This window comes from Sander lucioperca, chromosome 3, assembly GCF_008315115.2.
Source record: "Sander lucioperca isolate FBNREF2018 chromosome 3, SLUC_FBN_1.2, whole genome shotgun sequence".
Classification (NCBI taxonomy): Eukaryota; Metazoa; Chordata; class Actinopteri; order Perciformes; family Percidae; genus Sander; species Sander lucioperca.
Genome location: NC_050175.1, coordinates 40,705,287 through 40,727,451, shown reverse-complemented (window position 1 = coordinate 40,727,451; position 22,165 = coordinate 40,705,287). Strand labels below are relative to the sequence as shown.

The following is a 22,165-nucleotide window of genomic DNA, read 5'->3' as shown; positions in this document are numbered from 1 at the left end:
TTAGTACAAGTCCGCAGATGCAGAAAGTTTATGTCCTTCATGGTGAACTGGGACTCAGTTGCCTGCTTGTTGGTTAACGAGGATCGGCTATCGTTTAGGGGAAAAAAATCTAAATAAGCATCCCTAGTCTCAGCTGTAGCCTATTTAATTCAATACAATGCAAAACACTTTATTTGTGCCGGGAAGAAGGAAAACACGGCTATAAAAAATCACGATTAAAAAGTTTAAAAAAAAAATCACTCTAAATACTCACCGATCTAAAATGTTGTCATGGCCATTGGCAAACATTTCTTCCGTTTCCGAATCATATTCACTGTCCTCACTGTCAGTCTCTGATGAGGTTAGTTCCATATCCAAGTCACTGGAGGCGGGGCTACTGGCTGCAGAAGAGGAGCGTTGCTGCTTCTGCCTCCTAGGTTTAGTAGGGGAGGGGGTTGGGTGCTTGCCTGGTTTAGTGCCGGGCTCCCAATCCGAATCACTATCTTCATTTGATCTACAAAACACAATGTAATTGTAATGTAATGTTATCGGTCATTCACAATTTATTATCTCAATCAAAAGTGTAATGTAATCTAAATACAGATCAATTTGTTTACAAGCTTGATAAAAACTATTTTTTTTGTTAAATAATACATGCACAAAAGCAACTTTTATATATGACGTCATAGTAAATATACATAAAGAGAAACTCAAACTACAGGGAATCGGGGGCAAATACAAATAAATAAATTCATTCCAAGACTGGTACAACTACAATAGTATGTTTGTATCATTGTTCACCTACTCGGGATTGGGGATAAAAATGAGCTTTTAGGTATTTCTCTGTATACTGCATCAGATTTCAAGTATTGAAATTATGTTTGTTATACGTGGTACCTGTCAAATAAAGTTGTGAATAAAAGACTTCTTGAATTTATTTGATACAGGCCGCAGAGTTAGCTTATTCAATTCAATACAGTTTAATCGTCCCTGGGGGGGCAATTTGATAGGAAGAAGGAAAACATTGCTGTACAAATAATGATAAAAAGTAAAAGATCATTCTAAATACTTACAGATCTAAAGGGTCGTCGTGGCTATTAGAAAACATTTCTTCTCTTTCCGAATCATATTCACTGTCCTCACTGTTGCTCTCTGATGAGGCTAGTTCCATATCCAAGTCCTCTTCTGTAGTAAGCCGTATCTTCTTTGTGACCTTTGTGAAATATTCACAGAAATCAAATAATCCAGTATCAAAAAGGTGCGCCTCTTGCCGGTTGTAACGCTGCGTGTGCTCAGCTGCGTACAGCAATTTGTAAGGAGGGACTTCGCACCGTGACGCATTGACATAGCTGGACAAAACTACCTGTGCCATAAACCATTGAAAAGGGAAAGATTGGCTACAATTGCAAATGGTTGGCTTGTAGATAGACAACACCTAACCTAGTTTAACCTAATAACCAAATCTTATTTTAAATCGATATGTCCCCAGTGTCCGCTTGCGGCGCCCGGTTAGGAATGTGCCTCACAACCCCTGTTGTGTGGTGTAATATTTGATGAAATGCCAGTGGGGACAGTGATCCAAGAAGAGTCATGGTTTGGCCCCTCTTATACCATTAGTATATCATCATGGAGGTGTGATTCATTGAGCTAGCTGGCGTTAGCCCGCTTTGTTGATTCATAGCACGCTAGGTTCCTAGCTTTTGTCTGTAGCATACGTGCTAGCCAGCTAGCTAGTTAGTTAGTTTCAGTGTGCTGTTGGCCGATCCAGGAAGAGGAGAGAACCAGACTGACTGCTGAAACCAGCCACTATTTCTGAACGAGGAGGTGGTCGCAGGGAAAACGCGATGGGGTGGAAGTGAGTCCGGAGTGGCTGATAAGTTGAGATCAGAGCGGAGAGCCGCCTCTGCTGCAGAGGGAAGACGCAGCTCTCTGCTCCGCTCAAAATGCACCAAGTCTAATTTGACGGAGCCACGGCACATTGCACAGAGGAAGAAATGTGACCGTTCTCCTGTTGTTAACAGGCACTGTATGTGAAATATGAATACAAAATAATGATGGGGAGATATATATATATATATATATATATATATATATATATACACACACATATATACATATATATATATACACATATACACACACACAGGGTTCATACGCATTTTAACCAATACTTTTCCATGACCTTTTCATGACTTTTTGGCAAATTTCCATGACTATGTATTCCTGAAAATGTCAGTCAACATTATACAATAAGAATAAAAATCTGTGTTAAAGTTTACCCTCAGAGGTTTAACAATATGACAATTTATGTTGTTCATAGTGGGATTCGTAATATCGCGCCCCGAATAGAACGTTGAGGTTAAGACGACGTGAAATACATTTTTTATTAAACGATTTTTTTTTAATTACACATATCATATTATTATTAATCACATATTATTATGCTGTGTTAAAAGAAATTCCATGACTTTTCCAAAACTTTCTGGGTCTTTTTATTTTTCCAAAACCTTTCCAGGCCTGGAATTGAATTTGCATTTTTCAAATTCCATAACTTTACCAGGTTTTTTCAAAATGTATGAACCCTGTATATATATATATATTTTTTTTTTTTTTTTTTTTTTTTTTACAACTAAAAACACAAATCTTTGTTCCGTGCACATTCCTAACTGGAATTTTAGCACTTTAACTCTATGGTCTATGGAATTTAAATCAATAGTCTGGTATGAATCTGTGAGATAACCACACCCCATTCATTTTAATATAAGAAATGGAAACAAGAAAGTAAAATAAATGCAAGTAGTCCTTTGAAAAACATTTATTAATTATAAACCAATTTAATTATTCATCTAAGCTGGCTCATTTGAAAATATGTATTGCCTCATTTATTTATTTCAGGTTTTATTTCATACTTATATTTATTTAAATAATATATAATTATGTATTTATGCTTTTACTTAATCCTGAATGAAATGCCATTCCATACCAAGTGGCCCTCCCCCTGTGGAATGAAATTCCAGACCTGCTACCCACAGCACAGACAACAGTAAGAGAAAACTCACCCTCATTCCTCCTCTTTTTTCTCTGCGTAGACTGGCGCCCTCTTTCGCTCGGTCTCTTTCTGCTTGTGTTCCCATTTGATTTGCAACATTTGTCTCCTTTGGTGCCACCCCTCTTTTACGCAGTTCAATCTGTGGAATGTTCACAGTTAGTCGCTTCATATAAAATACAGCAGGATGAGTTGTTTAGACTGAACACAAACTCTTACAGAAGAATAGTTCCTATTACACCTTTGATGAATCCTGCCCCTGGGTGAATATGGTGGGCACGGCATCCTCCCTCAGAAACTGTTTGCCGTTGTAGTCCCTGAAGCAGTCGGTCCTGAAATGCTCTGAGCAGAGGCAGGTGTTGGCAGTTGGGATGAAGTTTTTCATCCCCAGGCTTTGTACCCATTTGCTGGCAAGCTGAGGTTTGCTGAGTGGGAACCTAATACACAGAAGAGAGAATAGATGTTTCCAAACTGGGCTGCATGATTTCAACATTCACACCTGTTAAGATGTGATGTTAAACTGTGTATCATCAAAGGAGATAGTGACAAATACATCTTAACGCTAGGATCGCCATAGCGATAGCAATGATTTAACGTTGCGGTTCCAAAATTGGAATTATTCCTTCATTGTGTATGTGTTACCCTCTTGCCTTGACTTTCCCTAAATACCTATTCTGAAACTACACATGCCTAGATTGCCATAATGATATAACATTTAGAAAACCAAACAGATGTTTATTTCATGAAGAGAGAGTTGCCAGGAGTATCGACGAGTAATGTTAGTGCTGTCCTCCGGCAGGTAAATTGACGCATTCGCATAGTTGATGTATAAGCGCACTGGGGCAATGAAAGGGACACAGAAACTAATTTGCACGCCAATACTCACTCACACGCACTCATAAGCACAACTGTGCGTGGTGCAAACAATTTGTTTGTTTGAGTGGCTCCCCGAAACCTTAGAGGTTTTTTTTTGGCTGTAGAACTGAAGGACACACGGCGCAGGATAGGATGGAGAGTAGGGCTGCAACAACGAATCGATAAAATTTGATTATTAAAAAAGTTGACAACGAATTTCATTATCGATTCGTTGTGTCGCGCGACACGCCACTCAGTCGCGGAGATAAAAGCAATTGAGTTGAGTGCCGTGCGGAGTGGCGCGGAGCGAAAGAAAAGAAAAAAGATCAGAGCAGGGGTAGAGGAAATACGGAGAGAGACCGGAGAGACCCGTAACGTTGTTCTGAAACACACGACGGAGGCAGAGAAATCAGTACAGTTATCCAAGGTGTGGGCATTTCACACTAAATAAATCGAAAACGTGTTAATTGCAAGATAAGCAAAAGCGACACGGCATGGCACAGGCGCACCACGGTGATGATTCAGCACCTAAAACGTAAACGTGTTGGAGTCCTTGATGAGGAGGAAGGGAGTTCAACAGCAGGGTAAAGTCACTACAGAATCCTACTTTTGTTCCGATTTGAAGTGAGGAACGTAACGTCCCTCTTCTGGTGCTGGTGTGGTGTTTACTTGTTATCCAGCTGACTAGCATGACAAGCTAGCATTAGCTCGTTAATAACAGTAGTAAAGCAGGACTAAAGACACGTTTTTATTCACTCGCCTTTTTTGGCCCATTCATTTTTCAATCTATTGTCATGTATATATTCTGTGCTTTGTCCCATATCAGTTATTGTTGATAAATATATTTGTGTGTTGTACTTTTTAATTTAATTTTAAAGTTATTTTATAGCACTTGGTCATCTTAAGCTGTGTTTAAATGTGGTGTACAAATGAACTTGCACTTACTACAATGATGGTAATAATTTAATGAATAAGCTTCAAGTGAACGTGTGTGTGTGTGTGTGTGGTCTGTATCTGCTCTTTGGGTTACTTACCTTTACACAACTATTAACTAAAACAACAAGTATGTATGTAAGTATGTATTGAGTTGATGTAAATTAATGTTTTTTTGTTTTTTGTTTTTTTATCCGATTCATCGATTAATCGAAAAAATAATCGACAGATTAATCGATTATTAAAATAATCATTAGTTGCAGCCCTAATGGAGAGACAAATAAAAATGCTGAGGAGGACTTATTGTTTTATCTTTCGTTAGACAAAATGTGATCATTTCAGAATTTGCACCACGATTTGTGATTGTATTTACCATTTATTTGCCCAAAATGAAAATGCCTAAATTGTTTGCAATGCGTTATTTTATTTTTCAAAAAAAAGGGAATTTGTTACACGATGCAGGTTATGAGCTTCTTCAAAACAGCATCAGAAAGCTTAGCTCATCAAGATATAATATATATATAAAAAACTATATATAACTAAATATACCAAAATAGACCTCATCTCAGTTGTTGTTCCATAGGCTACAGTACTTTTGCTTAGCCATGGACTGCATCAGGTGACAGCGAGAAAATATTTATTTCTAAACAAGAAAGCATAGAAAACTAGCCTATTTTAGATTGCTACGATTATAGTTTCAAGTTGTTAGATAAGCTATCTGGCTGTGTATGGTTTGTGGGGGCTGGGTTAGGGCTGGGCAATATATCGATATTATATCGACATCGATATATATGGGGCTAGATATCATCTTAAATTTGGGATATCATAATATAATGATAATAATAATAATAATAATAATAATAATAATAATATTATATCATGTGTTGTCTTTTCCTGGTTTTAAAGTCTGCATTACAAGTGCAAGTGATGTTATTTTCTGAACTTACCAGACTTACTAGCTGTTTATTATTTGCCTTTACCCACTTAGTCATTATATCCACATTATTGGTGATTATTTATCAAAACTCTTATCGTGTTAATATTTTGTGAAAGCACCAATTGTCAACCCTACAACATTGCCGCAATATCCACATTGATGTATTTGGTCAAAAATATTGGGATATTTGAGTTTCTCTAGATCGCCCAGCACTAGGCTGGGTATTGATCATGTCCTTGCTGCGCTAAAGAGATGGAAATGTGCTGTAGAGAGGGAAACTTTGGCACAGCCTCAGACTAAGTGGAGACTGATGACACATAATTGGCCCATCGGCACTAAACAAAAGGATACAGACGATCTTGCACATGGGATTTAGAGAGAATAGAACCCCTAAGGAGCATGGCGGGTCTGGTGTTAAGCACTGTCCATTTTCTTGCAACTAGACACAGTCATGGAAATCATGCTCCATCAGATAGGTCAGTGTAACGCTTATCAGTTCAATTTTCGAAGCACAAACGGACATTTGGAAAAAACTGAAAAATGGGTTCAAATATCAAATTTTTCATTTTTTTTTCCACCTTGACAAATTAAAAAAATTGGATCTTTAACCGGTTTTTCCAATTTTCAGTTTTTTTATTCAGAGGATCAGAAATTGAGAAAATTACAAAATTGCGTCTGAACTCCAATTATTCAATACTGCAATGGTATTCTCTCCCTCTACTTTGCGGAATATGCAGGTCATTAACTGCATATGGACCAAAAAAAAAAAACTGATAGACTTTGGGGTCAGAGGTGCAACTGATGGTTTTGAGTGGGGGGGCGGGAAGTAGCTAGGCGGAACGAGGGAGAGAATACCATTGCAGTATTGAATAATTGGAGCCCAGACGCAATTTTGTAATTTTCTAAATTTCTGATCCTCTGAATAAAAACAGAAAACTGGAAAAACATTTTAAAGATCCAATTTTTTTAATTTGTCAAGGCTGAAAAAAATGAAAAATTGGATATTTTAACCCATTTTTCTGATTTTCCAAATGTCCGTTTGTGCTTCGAAAATTGAACTGATAAGTGTTACACTGACCCGTATATAAAGCATTTCAGTTGTCTTAACACCTGGCCAAGATACCGCCCACATATATAAATTGTGTAGTATTTTCTGTATGTTGGAAATATGCAAGTGGACATAGCAATTGTCTGAAGCATCAACCGGTATACAAACTTTGATGCAGTAACATTTTCTCAAGACATCATGTCATCAGCAACCAATCCGTTACTGAGCTAGTAACCTCTTGTGTACTTCCAAAAGCTGTGCCAATAGTCTTAGCTAGTTAGCGCTATGTTGTGGGTATCTTTTATTACTCATTTATGTTTCTGTGTTGATTATTATTGCCTAGCATTATTTTATTTCAGTTTCTACTACACTGCCATCAGTCGGACATCTTTTTGATTTCTTTTTTTGTCGGACCAAACTGTTATACCATGTAAACAAAATAAGCCTGACTTTGATATTTCGTGTGCATTAACGTTACAGGATACAGTTCAACTGCCGCGCCAGTTTAAGACAATTATACGTGGTAATAACGTTAAAACACAGCAGTAAAAAGAGCTGCAACAGGCCATATTTAATATTATTGTATTTTACTGCATTTAAAAAGGCAAATGCTTGTGGTTTATAAAAAATAGATTACGCTAGCTCAGTGTGTTAGCTAACTAAGTTTTCAAGCTAAATAACACGTTACTAATAACGTTAACTTTGCCAGAAAATATGCCTTTCGATGTAATTATACGATATTTAAGTTAAAGTTATTAAATCGATACGCAAATGTGGTTTTTAACTACTTTAAGAGGATATGTCGGTAATGAAAGTAACGTAAACGTTTCAAAGTTAACGTTGAAGCTAACGTGAAATGGTGCTTCCGCTCAACCGGTGAAAACATACCTGTAGAATCTGATTTCCGACCCTTTGACAAACTTATTGTTGCACCCTATTGCCGCACAAATAACAGGCATGGTGTCCTTTTGGTCAAAAAGAAGAGATAATACTGAATCCAACACGTGCAGGAGAAAGAACCGACTGGCGGGTCGGTTTGTGATTGTTTTCGTTCGGCTTCTTCCTTGGCGAAGTAAAAATGTATATCCTCTTCAACTTCCTGTTTTGTCTCGGGATAGTCTGCCCTCTGGCGGCGGCTCAGATAATCACTTACATTTTCTTTGCTGTTAAAGAAAAGGGGACATTCTAAAACGCTTAACGTGAAAAAGCTTAACGTGGTTTAATGTACTTAAACAACGATCAATCATCACCAAATTTCTCATGGCCATATCTTGTTATGAACACTTATATGGAGGAAATATTTATTCATAATTCAAATTGAAAGTCCAAAGAGAAATTGAAAGTCCAAAGAGAAAACAAAGCGAGATCAAATTAAAAATATTATTATTTTTTAAAAATGTTCCATTGATCAAATTAAAAATATTATAATTTTTTTTAATTTTCCATTTGGCTTTTCCATTTGGATTTAATATTTGGCTTTTGAATTTCAATTTAACATTGGCTTTTCCATTTGGATTTAATATTTGGCTTTTGAATTTCAATTTAACATTGGCTTTTAATTTGGATTTAATAGTTGGCTTTTCGATTTCAATTTAACATTGGATTTTCATTTGGATTTAATATTTGGCTTTTGAATTTCCATTTAACATTGGCTTTTCATTTGGACTTGACACATGTCAATGTAAATGAGGTCACTTCAATCATCACCAAAAGTTCTCTCTCATGTTGCTTTGATATCAAGCAATATGAGAGAGAGATGATTGGTGATGATTGATCGTTGTTTAGGTACATTAAACCACGTTAAGCTTTTTCCTCGCCATAGGCGCCAATGAAGAAGAAAACGTTAACGTGAGATAACCTCTATAATCGTTGGATTTCTCTCTCATATTGCTTGATATCAAAGCAACATGAGAGAAATTTGATGATGATTGATCATTGTTTAGGTACATTTAACCACGTTAAGCTTTTTCACGTTAAGCGTTTTAGAATGTCCCAAGAAAAGAGGTGTAGGCTAGCCTAGGCCAGAGCCATAGAGAGAGTTTCTCTATCACTGTGGCCTAGGATATATCGGAATGTCAGAGTTAAATAATATTGTTGTAGCAAATTTTGCTGCGTGCGTGTATAGCCATGTGTGTGTGTGTGTGTGTGGTAGGTTTGTATGAATGGTTTGTTCGCTATGTCACCTGCGCACCTGTGTGTACGTATGCTAATCAGAGGTTAGAAAGGGAATCACAGGTGATGGGGATGGAGGAATTAGGATCTGGGAAGCCACACCGTTTTTCAGCCTCAGCTGTGTGCGAGTGATGTTTTTAGATCTCGTCTGCTAGTTGTTAATCTTTCACAGGCAGTCTTCTTGTAGGTGTTACTTTAGGGCCCTGACACAGTCCTGGCATTTCGTTATCCATGTCTTATCTCTTCATCCTCCTCTTGCTCGTTTTGTTCTTCCTCTTCCTCACTGTCCTGTCTTTCTCCCTGGTGTGCTGACTCAGATGCGTCGCTAACATTAGTGCTAGCAGTATTAGCGCTAGTGCTAGCTGAAGCTGCACTTGATTTAAAAACAAATCAGTCAGTTTTCAGCATTTTTCACCGTCAGCCAACAGTGCTCTCTATATTTCTCTCTCTTTTAATCCCCCCCCCCTTGTGTCGCTTGATGCCTCGATTCATTTTTTTTTGTCAACAGTAGGCTACAGCTTCCAACTTACAATCTTCAACTTCAACAACCACGCTGACGCAGATGCGGTCTACTCGATTCTGTCTTGAAATTCCCAGAAGGCATTGCTTCATTTTAACTTTTGCAAACAAATAATCAAATCAAAAACATGCAGGTAGATTTGTTTTATTTCAAACCATGCACGTTTTTGAAGATCTGATCTGAATAAGTTCGCTACATCCGATTACTATACTGATAGGTGTGAAGGATTTGGAGAAGTGTGGCTATCAGTTGGCGTAAGATCATTATTATTGACGCTAATGTGGGCGAGAGAAATTATATGGGCCGCCGTTTAATTAATTGTAAACGGCAACTACTCTTGAATGTACGAAATTCCTGCAACAGCATTGTGAACTTTTCACAATATAGTGTCATTTTTTATTTAACATATTTCTTTAATAGATTTGTACTCACGCCAAGTCATGTTATGTGGAGGCTTTCTTAAAGATGTTACGATGTTGTGCAGATGCAGCAAATGAACAGCAAAGTGGCCTGTTTATTAAGGCTACCACTTCATTGGAATTTAAAGAAAGTGGTGGTTGGGTTAGCATTGGGAGTCGATGGTCACCTCTTGACATTCGCTCATAACAACTCTCCTTTTGATTTTCATTTACCTTTTATTTTTTGCAGTTCTGTCCATAAATCAGCGATTTCATGCACAACTGCTTACCAGCATTATTTTACACATGGGTGTCTTTCCCTGTTGAATATACATTTATTTTTCAAATAGTAATGTAGATGTGTAAAACAAAATGAAATCCCCTGTCTTTAATGATTGATCAAAATGTCAACATGTATCAAGGTTGCAGTCCAAGTCCAGGCAGCCTCTTTTATTCATAACAATTACTGGATCTGCACATGGGGCGTCTATCCTTTGGATTGGATTGGTTTCAGATGTAATCAGCTTTTTATTTTGAACTGTGAGTTCAAATAGCCTGGTGGATTTAAAAGGTAAGAGGGCTACTTATTCACCTTTGCAGATTTTTTGTAAAAATAAAAAAATAAATAACTGGATGGCTCCCAAAAATCAACTTTGCCGAAGACAGAGACCGTAAAGTAACAAACTTTTTAACAATACTTTGTTTTTATTGTACCTTGACAGCATGTGATCTACTTTGAAGACACAATATGATCTTCATTACTGCTGAAAAACTACATTTTGTTTTTTATTTGTCAATAGGTGAGTTTCTGTTTTTTTAAATCGACTTCTTCCTTTTGACTTCTTAAATCAAATCATATAAGTACAATTTAGAGTCAGTTTGGTTGCATGCTCTACCACGAGAAAGATGCATTCACTAACCCAATTAATGCAAAATAGTATAGTATAGCATGGTATAGTATAGTCAGTGTGTGTGTGTGTGTGTGTGTGTGTGTGTATTGTTAGTTTTATTTTATATTATTGTTTTTATGTATGCACCTTCAACCAAGGCAAATTCCTAGTAAGTGCTACATACCTGCCAATAAATCTCTTTCTGATTCTGAACAGAAGTGAAAGTCTCATTGTTTGTATCCAAAGAATATTCCTATATTATTGATAAGTGTTTTGTTTTTTAAATGTTCTTTCTTTGATCAATTTGACAACGTTAATGTTGGACAATTTTGAGGTATGTTTTTTTGTAACTTCATGCTGCATCTCAAGGGGCTATCCTGATACGTAAAACATTTGATAAATTACAGCACTAAATGCTGTGCATTCATTGTACAATATTGTTTGAAATATTCATGACAAATCTCTGGGCTGAACATTTTACTATGTGTTTCTGCTGTAGGTCTACTGAGTCTACCACTGCTTAAAGGTTAGTAAGTTCTATTTATGTTTGATGCCAAAACAAACACATGCACATTGATTAGATTTTTAGATTTCTACAACCCAATCTAATAAAAAAGGACTTTTTGTTATTGAGTTTGGTGACACAACCTACAGCTATTGTGCTTTCATTTTTCATTTCTAGAATGTGACAAAATTAGGCTGGTCGGGCCTTCCCGTTGCTCTGGTAGACTTGAGGTCTACCACAGTGACAGTTGGGGAACGGTGTGTGATGATCACTGGAGCCGTGGTGTGTCGAGAGCTAAACTGTGGGACAGTTCTTGAGGCAAAAAAAGGCGCCTTTTTTGGAGAGGGACAGAACAGGATCTGGTTGGATGATGTTCAGTGTACTGGTCATGAGCCTTCTATCCTCAAGTGCTCACACAGATCAATGGGGGAAAATAACTGTGGCCACGCTGAAGATGCGGGGGTTGTCTGTTCAGGTAAGACTGGGTTCATTCTTATAGTATATTCTTATCTCAGTTATGTTTGCTTTACACCCACTTGTGTTTTATTTAAAGTTGAATTACTGGTTGGATACGACTCAAATTACACACTTTACACGTTCCTTTATTAAAGCAATAGCTGGACATTTGCCTTTAGGAAATTGGTCTTCTCGCAGAGTTGATAAGATTGATACTACTCTCATATATGTCCATTAAGACTACAGCAACTTAGCTTAGTTTAGCATAAAGACTGCGAACATGGGAAACTAAAATAAAAAGAAGAATTGTTATTTTTACACAAATAGATGCAGATGCAGATTATTGAGCTTTGGTGCTTTTTCACCTTTGATCACAGCCAGTCCAGCCGTATCCTTGTTTCCAGTGTTTCTGCTAAGCTAAGCTAATTGGCTGCTGGCTGTAGACTTATTTTCATTGGATATGAGTGATATCAATCTTCTCATCTAACTTTCCGTCTGTAAGCGAGTAAGCATATTATCCAAAAAAAACCTTTTTCTTTAAACATTAATTAGGCACTAACCTTTAATCACAGAGTAAGCTCATAAAATCAAAAATCACAAAACCCTGCATTACTGCCTTGCTCAATTAATATGAAGAGCAGATATGTGGAACTGTCAAGAGAAATTGGGAAATACAGCTGTGGAGAAAAGCAGCTAGCGCAGCATTTATCTTAGCAACTGATCATATTATTGCATCAAAAACCTAGCGATTGTATTGTCAGCAGAGCGTGTGAGCGGAGCTCAAGCGGAAGGATTTTGGATGGAGCGCAGAGCGGATTTTTAAAATGTTGGAGCTTTATCTCCGACTTTGAGCAGGTTAGCGAAGGGAAAGAACAGCTCTGTGAGTGAGGAGTGGAAATTCTCACTGCTCCACTCCGCTCGCATGGCCTGATTGTCAGATCACAATGTGTTGTCTGCTTTAAAATGATTGCTATGTGTTGCTGTTGCAGCAGAAATACAACAGACAGGTCAGTCAGTACCTGACCAGCTGCTGTAAAGTGCAAAGAGCATTGGACAGAGCCCAGCAAACTGGCACTCCCAGTTTGGCTTCACTTTTGAATCCGTCCATTATTTTTTGCAGTCTATTCTACTTACACACAATCATTTGTGTATTTGTTGATTTTAGTTCAAATTCGATCTACATATTTTGCAGAATATGTGAGAGTGGTCAACGGAAGCAATCAATGCAGTGGTTGAGTGGAAGTCCACCATGATGGCAACTGGAAACGAGTGTGTAATGACTGGACCAAGGCAGACGCTGACATGGTGTGCCGAGAGATTAACTGTGGCACTCCTGTCGATCAGGCTGAAGTGCTATATTTTGGAGAGACACATGACCTGGGTGGCGTCAAACCCAAGTGCTTTGGGAATGAGAGTTCTCTCTCACAGTGCAGACTTCAGGAATTCAAGGAAAGCTGTGTCGATGCTACTGTTGTCTGTACAAGTAAGTCATCTATGTGTTCAAACTACATCAGTCATTTTGTGTTGAACGTCATGTGGTTACTATTGGATGGATTCTGAACAAACATGCCATTGTCTTCTTTTTCTTTTCCATCTGACAGACAATATACTACTTCGGCTGATGAACGGGACTAGTCGGTGCTCTGGTCGAGTGGAAGTCTACCACAATGGACAGTGGGGAACGGTTTGTGATGACAAATGGGGGATGCAGGAAGCAGATGTTGTATGTCGAGAGATGAACTGTGGGAATGCTCTCTCAGTCAAGGACAAGGCGTTTTTTGGCAGAGGTCAGGATCAGGTTTGGTTGAACGATGTTGAGTGTACTGGTCATGAGAAGTCTCTTGCTCACTGCTCTCACAGAGGTTTTGGAGTACACAACTGTGGCCACAATGAAGATGCTAGTGTTGTATGCTCAGGTAACACATGCTTTACTATGTGTAAGTACATTACATGAATGAAATCAGGTTCAAAATCCTGATGACACCCCAATTTCGAGTGCCAGAGCAATATAAAAAACAAACATGAAACAAACTAAATTATGACTTTTGTGATTTGTACTTCACCAAAACAAGAGCTGAAAATACCACACTTATTTTTTTCTTTTTTAAACTCCTGCATGTATATACTGAATTGGATTTTTCATAAACATTACTTCCAAATTTCTCGAAAATTACTAAATTAGAAAATCCTCCTGCAGCCTGGCGCAATGATCTTTTTGCTGTTCCTCTTTTTATAGTTGTTCTTTGGTGCAATATCACATATTTAGAGGCAGTGCTGTTGTACTTGCCACAAATCATATTTATGCCATTGCTGAAATATTAACATTTTTCTTGAACATTATAAATACAGTACCTTCTTAACTGCTTTCCAGATTCAGTCAGATTGTTCAGTGGGACTGACCGCTGCTCTGGCAGAGTGGAGGTCTTCCACAATGGCCAATTTGGGAAAATTTGTAATAACTGGGGCAATAAAGATGCTGCAGTGGTGTGTAAGGAACTCAATTGTGGCCCTCCAAAACCATCTCAAGAAAGCTTAAATTTTGGTGACAGTGGACTGAGAGCCTATACAAGTAGATGCTCTGGCAATGTGACCTCTATCTCCCAATGCACACTTCAAGAATTGACAGGGAGATGTGAAGGTGTTTCTCTTTCATGTGGAGGTAAGACGCAAAAGATAGGAATATACCATACTGTAGCGCAGTTCAACTAGAATAGCAAAGGACATGTGGTCATTAAAAACAAGACTGGCCTATCTATGTTATTATTACATGTCATTTAGCTGACGCTTTTATCCAAAGCGACTTTCAATTGCTATATATATCAAAGGATGCACGCCTCTGGAGCAACTAGGGGTTAAGTGTCTTGCTCAGGGACACATTGGTTGATGTATCACAGTGGGAATCGACCTTGGATCTCCCACACCAAAGGAATGTGTCATATCCACTGCGCCATCACCACCCTATGTGGTTAAATCTTCTTCTTACTTACTTAAATGGCCTGATTGTGATAAATAAGTAACTACCTTAATAACTACAAAACTGAGTACATTTGACAGTCCAGATGAAGCCCACTATTTCATAATTTGACTTTAGCTTGTCATTACTTTTAACATGAGTGGATCTGTTCTCAGGTAATCCAACACTAAGGCTTGTCAATGGCACTGATAGATGTTCTGGTAGAGTGGAGGTTCAGCATGACAGCCAGTGGGGAACAGTGTGTGATGACGAGTGGGACATCAAAGATGCTCAGGTGGTGTGCAGAGCCATGGACTGTGGAACAGCTAAGACAGCCAAATCCAGTTCCTTCTTTGGTCAAGGCCAAGGAGATATCTAGGCTGTATCGGTAATGAGACGTCTCTTATGCACTGCCAACATTCCCCCCTCGGAGAAAATAACTGTGGTCATGGGGAGGATGCCGGTGTGGTGTGCTCAGGTATCATCTCGGTTATTGTTAGCATGTTATTTACTTTATTTTACACAGTGTTTTTATTAGGGATGCACCGAATCCACTGGTTAAGATTCTGACGAATTTGAAACCGAATACAGAATACCGAATCCTACTCCCATCCTCAGTCCATTAACACAGTAAACACATTAATGAAGTAAACAACGTCCACAGCCTCTAAAATAGTTAAATGTAACAACTTAATGTTGAATTCACACGCTCTTTTCACATCGTAGGAAAGCACATCGCTATCGCCAGATGAGTGACAATTTCATTTGGTAAATCTTCGCTAACCAGTGTATGATGAAGGCATGTTGGGTGGGTGAAATTAGAAAGCTAACGTTAGCTAACGAGCAGCAGCCGGACGTTCGGTCGCTCCGCTCCCACTGTAGGGAGACTCATTTGAATTCACAACTCGTATTCTTTGAGATGTTTCATACGCAAATGTTTTAACAGCGGTGATGTTGTGTATTGTTTAGGGTCCTTGCCACCATGAGACAAATCGGCATTGAAAATTGAACATGTAGCTCGACTTGAATCACCTTCTTTTGACTGAAACTACTGCCAAACAACACTTTTTCTGCTCACAGGTTCCATTTTCACTTTCTCACAGCCTACTGCATTGAACGGTCCACCTACGCAAACACCTTCCCGTAATCAACGGCAGCGTCATTACGTCGGCCAGTGTAGCAAATGTAGTGCAAGCGTAGGATTCGGTTCGGTGGAAAAAAAATTCTAAGGTTCAGCAGAAACCGAACCCCGTCAAAAAGCCCAATCTTCGGCCGAATCCGAACCTGAATCCTGGATTTGGTGCATCCCTAGTTTTTATGCTTAAATTTATCTGCTGCCCCTAATGCTTCAAATGAATATTTTGCTGATTATTGTCAATAATAATATCATAGTTGTTTCTGCTACAATATCAATCAGAATATCACATACAATTTCAGTTAACCAGCTATTCTTTTCAAACGTGTCCAAACCCCAACTAACTAATGGCTGATTCTCTATTCTTTTGCTCTCCAGCTAAAATTAGACTGATCAATGGGACTGACCAGTGCTCAGACAGGGTGAAGTTCCACCACGGTGGCCAATGGTCAGCAGCATATAATCTTAACTGGGGAATGAATGAAGCTGCAGTGGTGTGCAGAGAGATGAATTGTGGAGATCCTGTCAAGTTCTCAGGATCATATGGTCAGGGCAGACATCCAAGAGGGTATATGATCAGTTGTAGCGGTACAGAGAGCTCTCTCACACTGTGCACACTGAGAGAATATGTCAGGACCGGGCACGATCGCTTTGAAGAGGCATCTGTCGAATGTTCAGGTAAGACTTGAAGTTGAATTGAAATTTGAATTCCCCTCATATGCCTCTCATGTGCTAGCGAACTAACACAGCTGCAATGAGAGTCTGCCAATGAGCAATGGCCCATGTGTTGTCACAGCCTCAGAACACACATTTATTTTTGCTTTACCAGGACTTTAAAGCCATTTGTCTCTACGTTGAACATTTAGGAGGACCCATCATGCTGTTCAGTTTGTACTTCACCTGGAAAGTGGAAGCTAGCAAGTTAGGCTAGTTAACCTAGCTTGCTAACGTTAGCACTGATTACCACTAGGTGTTACTTTTCATTCATGTTAGGCCTATTTCAACACCTGCTGAGGCAGGTTCCGAAAGGAGGGGGGCCTAACTAGCCTTAGCTGCCCCTTTTTTACGCGTCAAGGTATGGTGACAATTTGACAAATGACCAGACTGTCAAAAGTCAAAGCAATGAGTCCAGTAATAGTCCAGCAATCTCATTACTCCGTATGTTACCTCGACATTTAAATCATGGAGTAACTAACATAGTCACGGAATAATGCAAAAAGTGCTCAAATCACAGATGGGACCCAGCAACAACTAACAATGTTGGTGGCCCCCCCCTATCTGGGCTTTCAGTTGGAACACTTAGACAGGGGTCGCTATCACGGCAGAAAAATAATTAAAACTTCAATTTCTTCTTTTAGGTAATTACAACTTTGACCAAAAAAGTACACAAATAAAAATAATCACCAAAGTTGGACTGTAAATTCATATAACAACTGTCATTTCCAGGTAATGTGAAGTTGTCTGATGGGCCCAGTCAATGTGCTGGAAGAGTGGAGTTCTACGACAAAGGCCAGTGGGGGAATGTGTGTGGTGAATCCTGGGATGTGAATGATGCAAATGTGGTGTGCAAACAGCTGGACTGTGGGAGGACTCATAAAATCACTGTGGATGAGTATGGCCATGGCACGGGACAGACCTGGATTGATCAAATTGAATGCAATGGATTAGAGTCAACACTGAGTCAGTGCCCACAAAGACCATTTAGAGACAAAACTTGCAACACAAGCTTAGTTGCTGGTGTTGTGTGCACAGGTAAGAAAAAGCATACAAAAATGACTAAAGATAATACAGTCTTGTTTGTTGTTCAGTTGTATCGCTTACATAACTATGTCAATTTCATGTATGGCTTTTTTTACAAAACTTGTTTCTATATATTGCCACTTTCAATCTCATTCCCACATGGCTTGACAGAAAAGTTCACACTTACTTGGTGTTTCAAACACATCTTCTGGTCTTCCTCTGCAGAAACAGTAGAGTTGCTCAGTTGTCATGAAGATGGTTTAGTCGTTATTACATACCTACGTGTGGAATTTCGGTCATGTGATAATAGGGACTTGTAAATGCTGGGGGGCGTAACTCCTGCCACTGGTCAAAGATCAAGAATGACTTTTCAACCGGAACACAGTTTTTTCATTGCTCTCAGTGTGACATTCAGTGTCCACATTAATTTCATGAATACTTTTTAAATCCCTCAATTCATCATATGAAAGAAAGCAAAGAAAAAATAGATTGTCTCACTCTGCCTATTAAGGCTGTATTAAAGCTATGCTTGAATAAATTAATATAACTGATGCAGGTAACTTTTCTACTGATTAGTGTTTTATGAGCACATCACAGGTTCTTATATTATGTAGAAACCCTCATACATGCTGTCATTACCTCCCGTTTGGACTACTGCAATGGAGTCCTGTCTGGGGTCCCCAGCAAAACCCTAAACAGGCTCCAGTACGTCCAAAACTCTGCCGCCAGGGTCCTCACCCACACCAAGACGTGGCAGCACATCACCCCAACCCTCAACCACCTTCACTGGCTCCCAATTAAGTCCTGCATCAAATATAAAATCCTCCTCACCTACAAATCCCTCCATGCCCTGGCCCCACAGTACCTCTCCGACCAGTGGATCAGTAGTGGAAGCTAGCAATTCATGTTTTGACAATGTGATGTCTCTTCAGCAATGCTCACTCAAAGGTTTCAGAGGAGCAAGATGTGGACACGAACATGATGCTTCTGCTCTATGCGCTGGTAATAGCTTTTAATTTATGTGTTCGAAATTCTCTCATGCAGTTGGACAAATATGATATCACCAGCATTTTGTTTCACAAATGTATACTGTTTACACAAGTAAAAACAGTGGAGTGGAAAATAATTACACATACTTAATAAAGTGCAATCATCCCTTAAACTGCTCTTATTATGCTAATTTTCAAGTTCATAATTGTATTTATTATATCAGGTTTACATGGTTTAATTTTCAAAAAACACCATATGTTTGTTGTACTGCACATTGCTGCAGCTCGTCTTTTCACCCTGTGTGTTGAGCTCTCTGTTTTAGCTACAGAGTGAGGCATCTCACTTCTATCCCATCTTTGTTGAGAGTCGCACATGCGCAGTAGCTAGGTAAGGACTACTAGCTAGAAGCTAGCGCCAGCAGTTAGCCACCTCGTTCTCAATGGCAAAACACTGCTACAACACACACGAGTTCACCCTAATCTACAAAATAAATTGTATAGAACTACTTACATGTCAACCCAGTCTCACGGCAGTTCGTGATATGGTCACGTAATTTAATCTATTGATTCGTGTACACGGACACGTTTATCTCGTTTTTTTCGTGTGGATCAGCACGTATTTTAAACTAATGTATTTCAATGGGAAGCATCTTTCATGATCACAGCACGATTCCTTCTGCCATTCAGGCAGCAGCAGAGAAGCTGTATGCAGCTTTGCTATTATTGGTATTTTTAGCCCAAAAATCAACATTTATTCACCAGATCTTATCATGGTTTATATGTATTTCTTTTAATGTTATTATTTCGGTCTATTTCGGCCAGGGAAGCTGGATTGCTTTGTTGTTTATTGATATTTTTAAAACTGTAACGCTATATCTATCAACATTTATTTAGATGTTATCATGGTATTCATTTCTTTATTTTAATAATATTATTTCGATCTTATTACCGATGAAATATTACAGTAGGCTGTAAGACAGAACAGTAGGTTACGATATGAGCCGAGAGGGGCGCATTCAAAGCCGATATCCCACAATGCAATGCGGACATTCATATCAGAGAATCGGACAGTGATCAGCGGGTCTTTAACGACAATATCGCTTCAATGTACAATTTAATCAGTGGTTTTGTCACCAGCAACAACACGTTGCTTAGTTTTGTTCCAGTAAGTTATGCACCGTAATAACGTTTACAAAAATCAGCGAAATATTCCGGAAGTGACGGAGTAATTACCGCTCAGCAGATACGAAAGATACAAATACATAATATTCGTAATATTGATGTTTTTGTCTAACGTTGTATATGAGGATTTAAACAATAAAGATAACAATAATAATAAAATAATTTTCATGTATTTGTCTCATGTACTGTTTGCTCGGTCGGCCGGCGGGCAGCGCCAATCTGAAATGGAATGAAACCCATTCACGGCAGACAGCAGAAACATAGGAGTTGAACATGTCCACCCACCCGCCCCGACTAGCTTTGTAACAGGTTCTGGGGCGCGTCTATAGTGAGTTGTAGTTTTTAAACATATTGGTATATTTCTCATAAGTAGAAGTTGGCAATGTAGAATTTCGGATACCCCCTGGGTTTTTTTGGGATGGGGAACACACTGGTGTCATCAGATTTTAAAAATTGAATTGTTAAATAGGTGAAAATAGCTTATTACCATATCTGACAGTGCTTACTGTGGGTAAACTTTGGAGACCATATCTACATGACAGCTGAGGTCCAGAGCTTTCTATAGCAGCTGGTCTTATGTGTGTAGCACCTTCTGTTGCTAAATGACAAGCCTTCAAATATGTACTGGGTTCAAGGTTCAGAGGTCAATATATCAAAGCAGGAGTAATGTATCCTCTTCAGACTGACATATGTTACTTTCCAGGTTGAGACCTTTCCAACGATGTCTTTGCTATAGTCCTACGACAAAGTTTTAATTTTTACATATCATGGAGACCACTTTGCAGGAGATACTTTATTGTCCCCAGAGGGATATTTGCCTTGAGTTCAAATTCACACATAACACATAACACATAACACTTGACATATTGTTTTATCATACAATACAAAAAAAAACATAAACAAAGTGATATGTAGCCAGACTGAAGCACATCACACAGCCACAATCTATGTGACAGTGACAAGAAAAACCTATACACAACCCTATATGCATCATATCATGAATATTGCTATTGCAAAAACCCTGCAGCCTCAAGCAACATTATTTAAAGTTGTAATTGAGGTAGGTCCAAATTAGGCCTATAGTTTAGAAATATTTAGTTTACATCGGGGTACCCTATTTCTTCTGCCATAGGATAAGAGCTCATCTGGTATGGAGATTAAAGATAGATCAGACCATATTCTCTGTGCTTGCCTGGATAGACAGTCACCTGACAAGCAAGCTTTAAATGACATGTTTTTAGATATTGCCATGCTGACATATTAAAATGTTCTGTAATGCAGCCTTGTATAACATAAAGCCTCTGATTCACCGTCTGCTCTAAATGATAACACACCAGCCAAAGGTGTTGTCCATATGAACACCAAGGTATATCGGAGTAGAGCCGATTGATTGGTTCATCATTTATAACCTCTGATACCCTCTGACCCATGTCACGACCCTTTCCTCAGCTTGTGAAATGGTTGAATGAGATTGTTGGCATGGCACCACAGATCTCTATTTTAGCAGAATAGGCAAAAGTACTTGTGTCTATGTGCAGTAGGCTGAAATAGAAGTGTGCCAAAAATGCCAAAACACATTTTGTATATGTACACATACCCATACAAAGCTATATACTCTGTGAACAAAAACCTCGGCAACAATCTGCTTAGCCTTTGAATTTCCTGAAAATGCTTCCTAAAACTAGTCCCTTCTTAATTTTGAAAAGGTAGTCTTAGAAAAGGCTTCAAAGGTTAGGATGGCTACAAGATGGCTAAAGTTCTTGTTCTGGCCTATAAAGCTTTGCATGGTCTGGCAGCTGCTTATATCTCTGACCTGCTCCATCCGTACACTACTAACAGGTCCCTCAGGTCTTCTAACTAAGGATTACTGGTGGTCATACGCACTCGTTTAAAAACTAAAGGTGACAGTTCCTTTGAAGCAGTGGCTCCAAACCTGTGGAACTCCCTTCCTACTGTCCTACGTCCTGCAGTCTCTGTTGAAGCTTTTAAAAAACAGACACATTTGTTTAAATTCGCTTTTGGCTCTTGTCCTTAAACTTTGGGTTTAGGTTTTAATCGTTAAAATGATTTTCATTGGTCATTCAATAATTATTTTCTTTTTTCCCTTGTTTATTTTCTGTTGGACTGTACTGTATTGTTTGTAAACTATGGGTTTTAGGTTTTAATCGTTGAAATAATTTTCCATGGTCATTCTGGAAATATTTTCTTTTTTCCCTTGTTTATTATCTGTTGGTAATAAACAAGGGACAAACGGCCTCAGCGTCAGAAAAAACTAAACTGAAAACTAAATAAACGTGTCGTGTAGGCTACACGAATCAACAGATTAAATTACGTGAACATTTCACAAACTGCTGTGAGACTGGGTATTCACTGTAAAAGCTGATGTCTACTTTCGCTAATTCAGAAAGCTATCAGCTCCCTCATCTG

At 38.6% G+C, this 22,165-nt stretch overlaps 2 protein-coding genes across 3 annotated transcripts in view; one reads left to right on the top strand and one right to left on the bottom strand.

Annotated features, from left to right (window-relative positions):
- LOC116043437 (ADP-ribosylation factor-like 14 effector protein) overlaps positions 1-7,970 on the bottom strand; it is a 14,293-nt gene extending 6,323 nt beyond the window's left edge. Inside the window, exons 1-5 of one of the 2 annotated variants that reach the window (XM_031290098.2) lie at positions 7,687-7,970; positions 3,267-3,462; positions 3,039-3,167; positions 1,053-1,192; positions 254-493 (exon numbers count right to left, since the gene is read on the bottom strand). In XM_031290098.2, the coding sequence (XP_031145958.1) occupies positions 254-493; positions 1,053-1,192; positions 3,039-3,167; positions 3,267-3,462; positions 7,687-7,757 (776 nt within the window). In that variant the 5' untranslated portion in view covers positions 7,758-7,970. The remainder of the gene's footprint in view (positions 1-253; positions 494-1,052; positions 1,193-3,038; positions 3,168-3,266; positions 3,463-7,686) is intronic. The other variant, XM_031290099.2, reaches the window with a different exon arrangement.
- Positions 7,971-10,171: 2,201 nt separating this feature from the next.
- Positions 10,172-18,729, top strand: LOC116043453 (deleted in malignant brain tumors 1 protein-like). Its single transcript, XM_031290134.2, has 10 exons — positions 10,172-10,459; positions 10,611-10,688; positions 11,278-11,304; positions 11,461-11,758; positions 12,932-13,222; positions 13,341-13,655; positions 14,111-14,398; positions 14,869-15,170; positions 16,206-16,505; positions 17,274-18,729. The coding sequence occupies exons 5-8, from the start codon at positions 13,042-13,044 to the stop codon at positions 15,069-15,071; spliced, it is 987 nt and encodes a 328-aa protein (XP_031145994.1). The 5' UTR covers positions 10,172-10,459; positions 10,611-10,688; positions 11,278-11,304; positions 11,461-11,758; positions 12,932-13,041; the 3' UTR covers positions 15,072-15,170; positions 16,206-16,505; positions 17,274-18,729.
- The last annotated feature ends 3,436 nt before the right edge of the window (positions 18,730-22,165 follow it).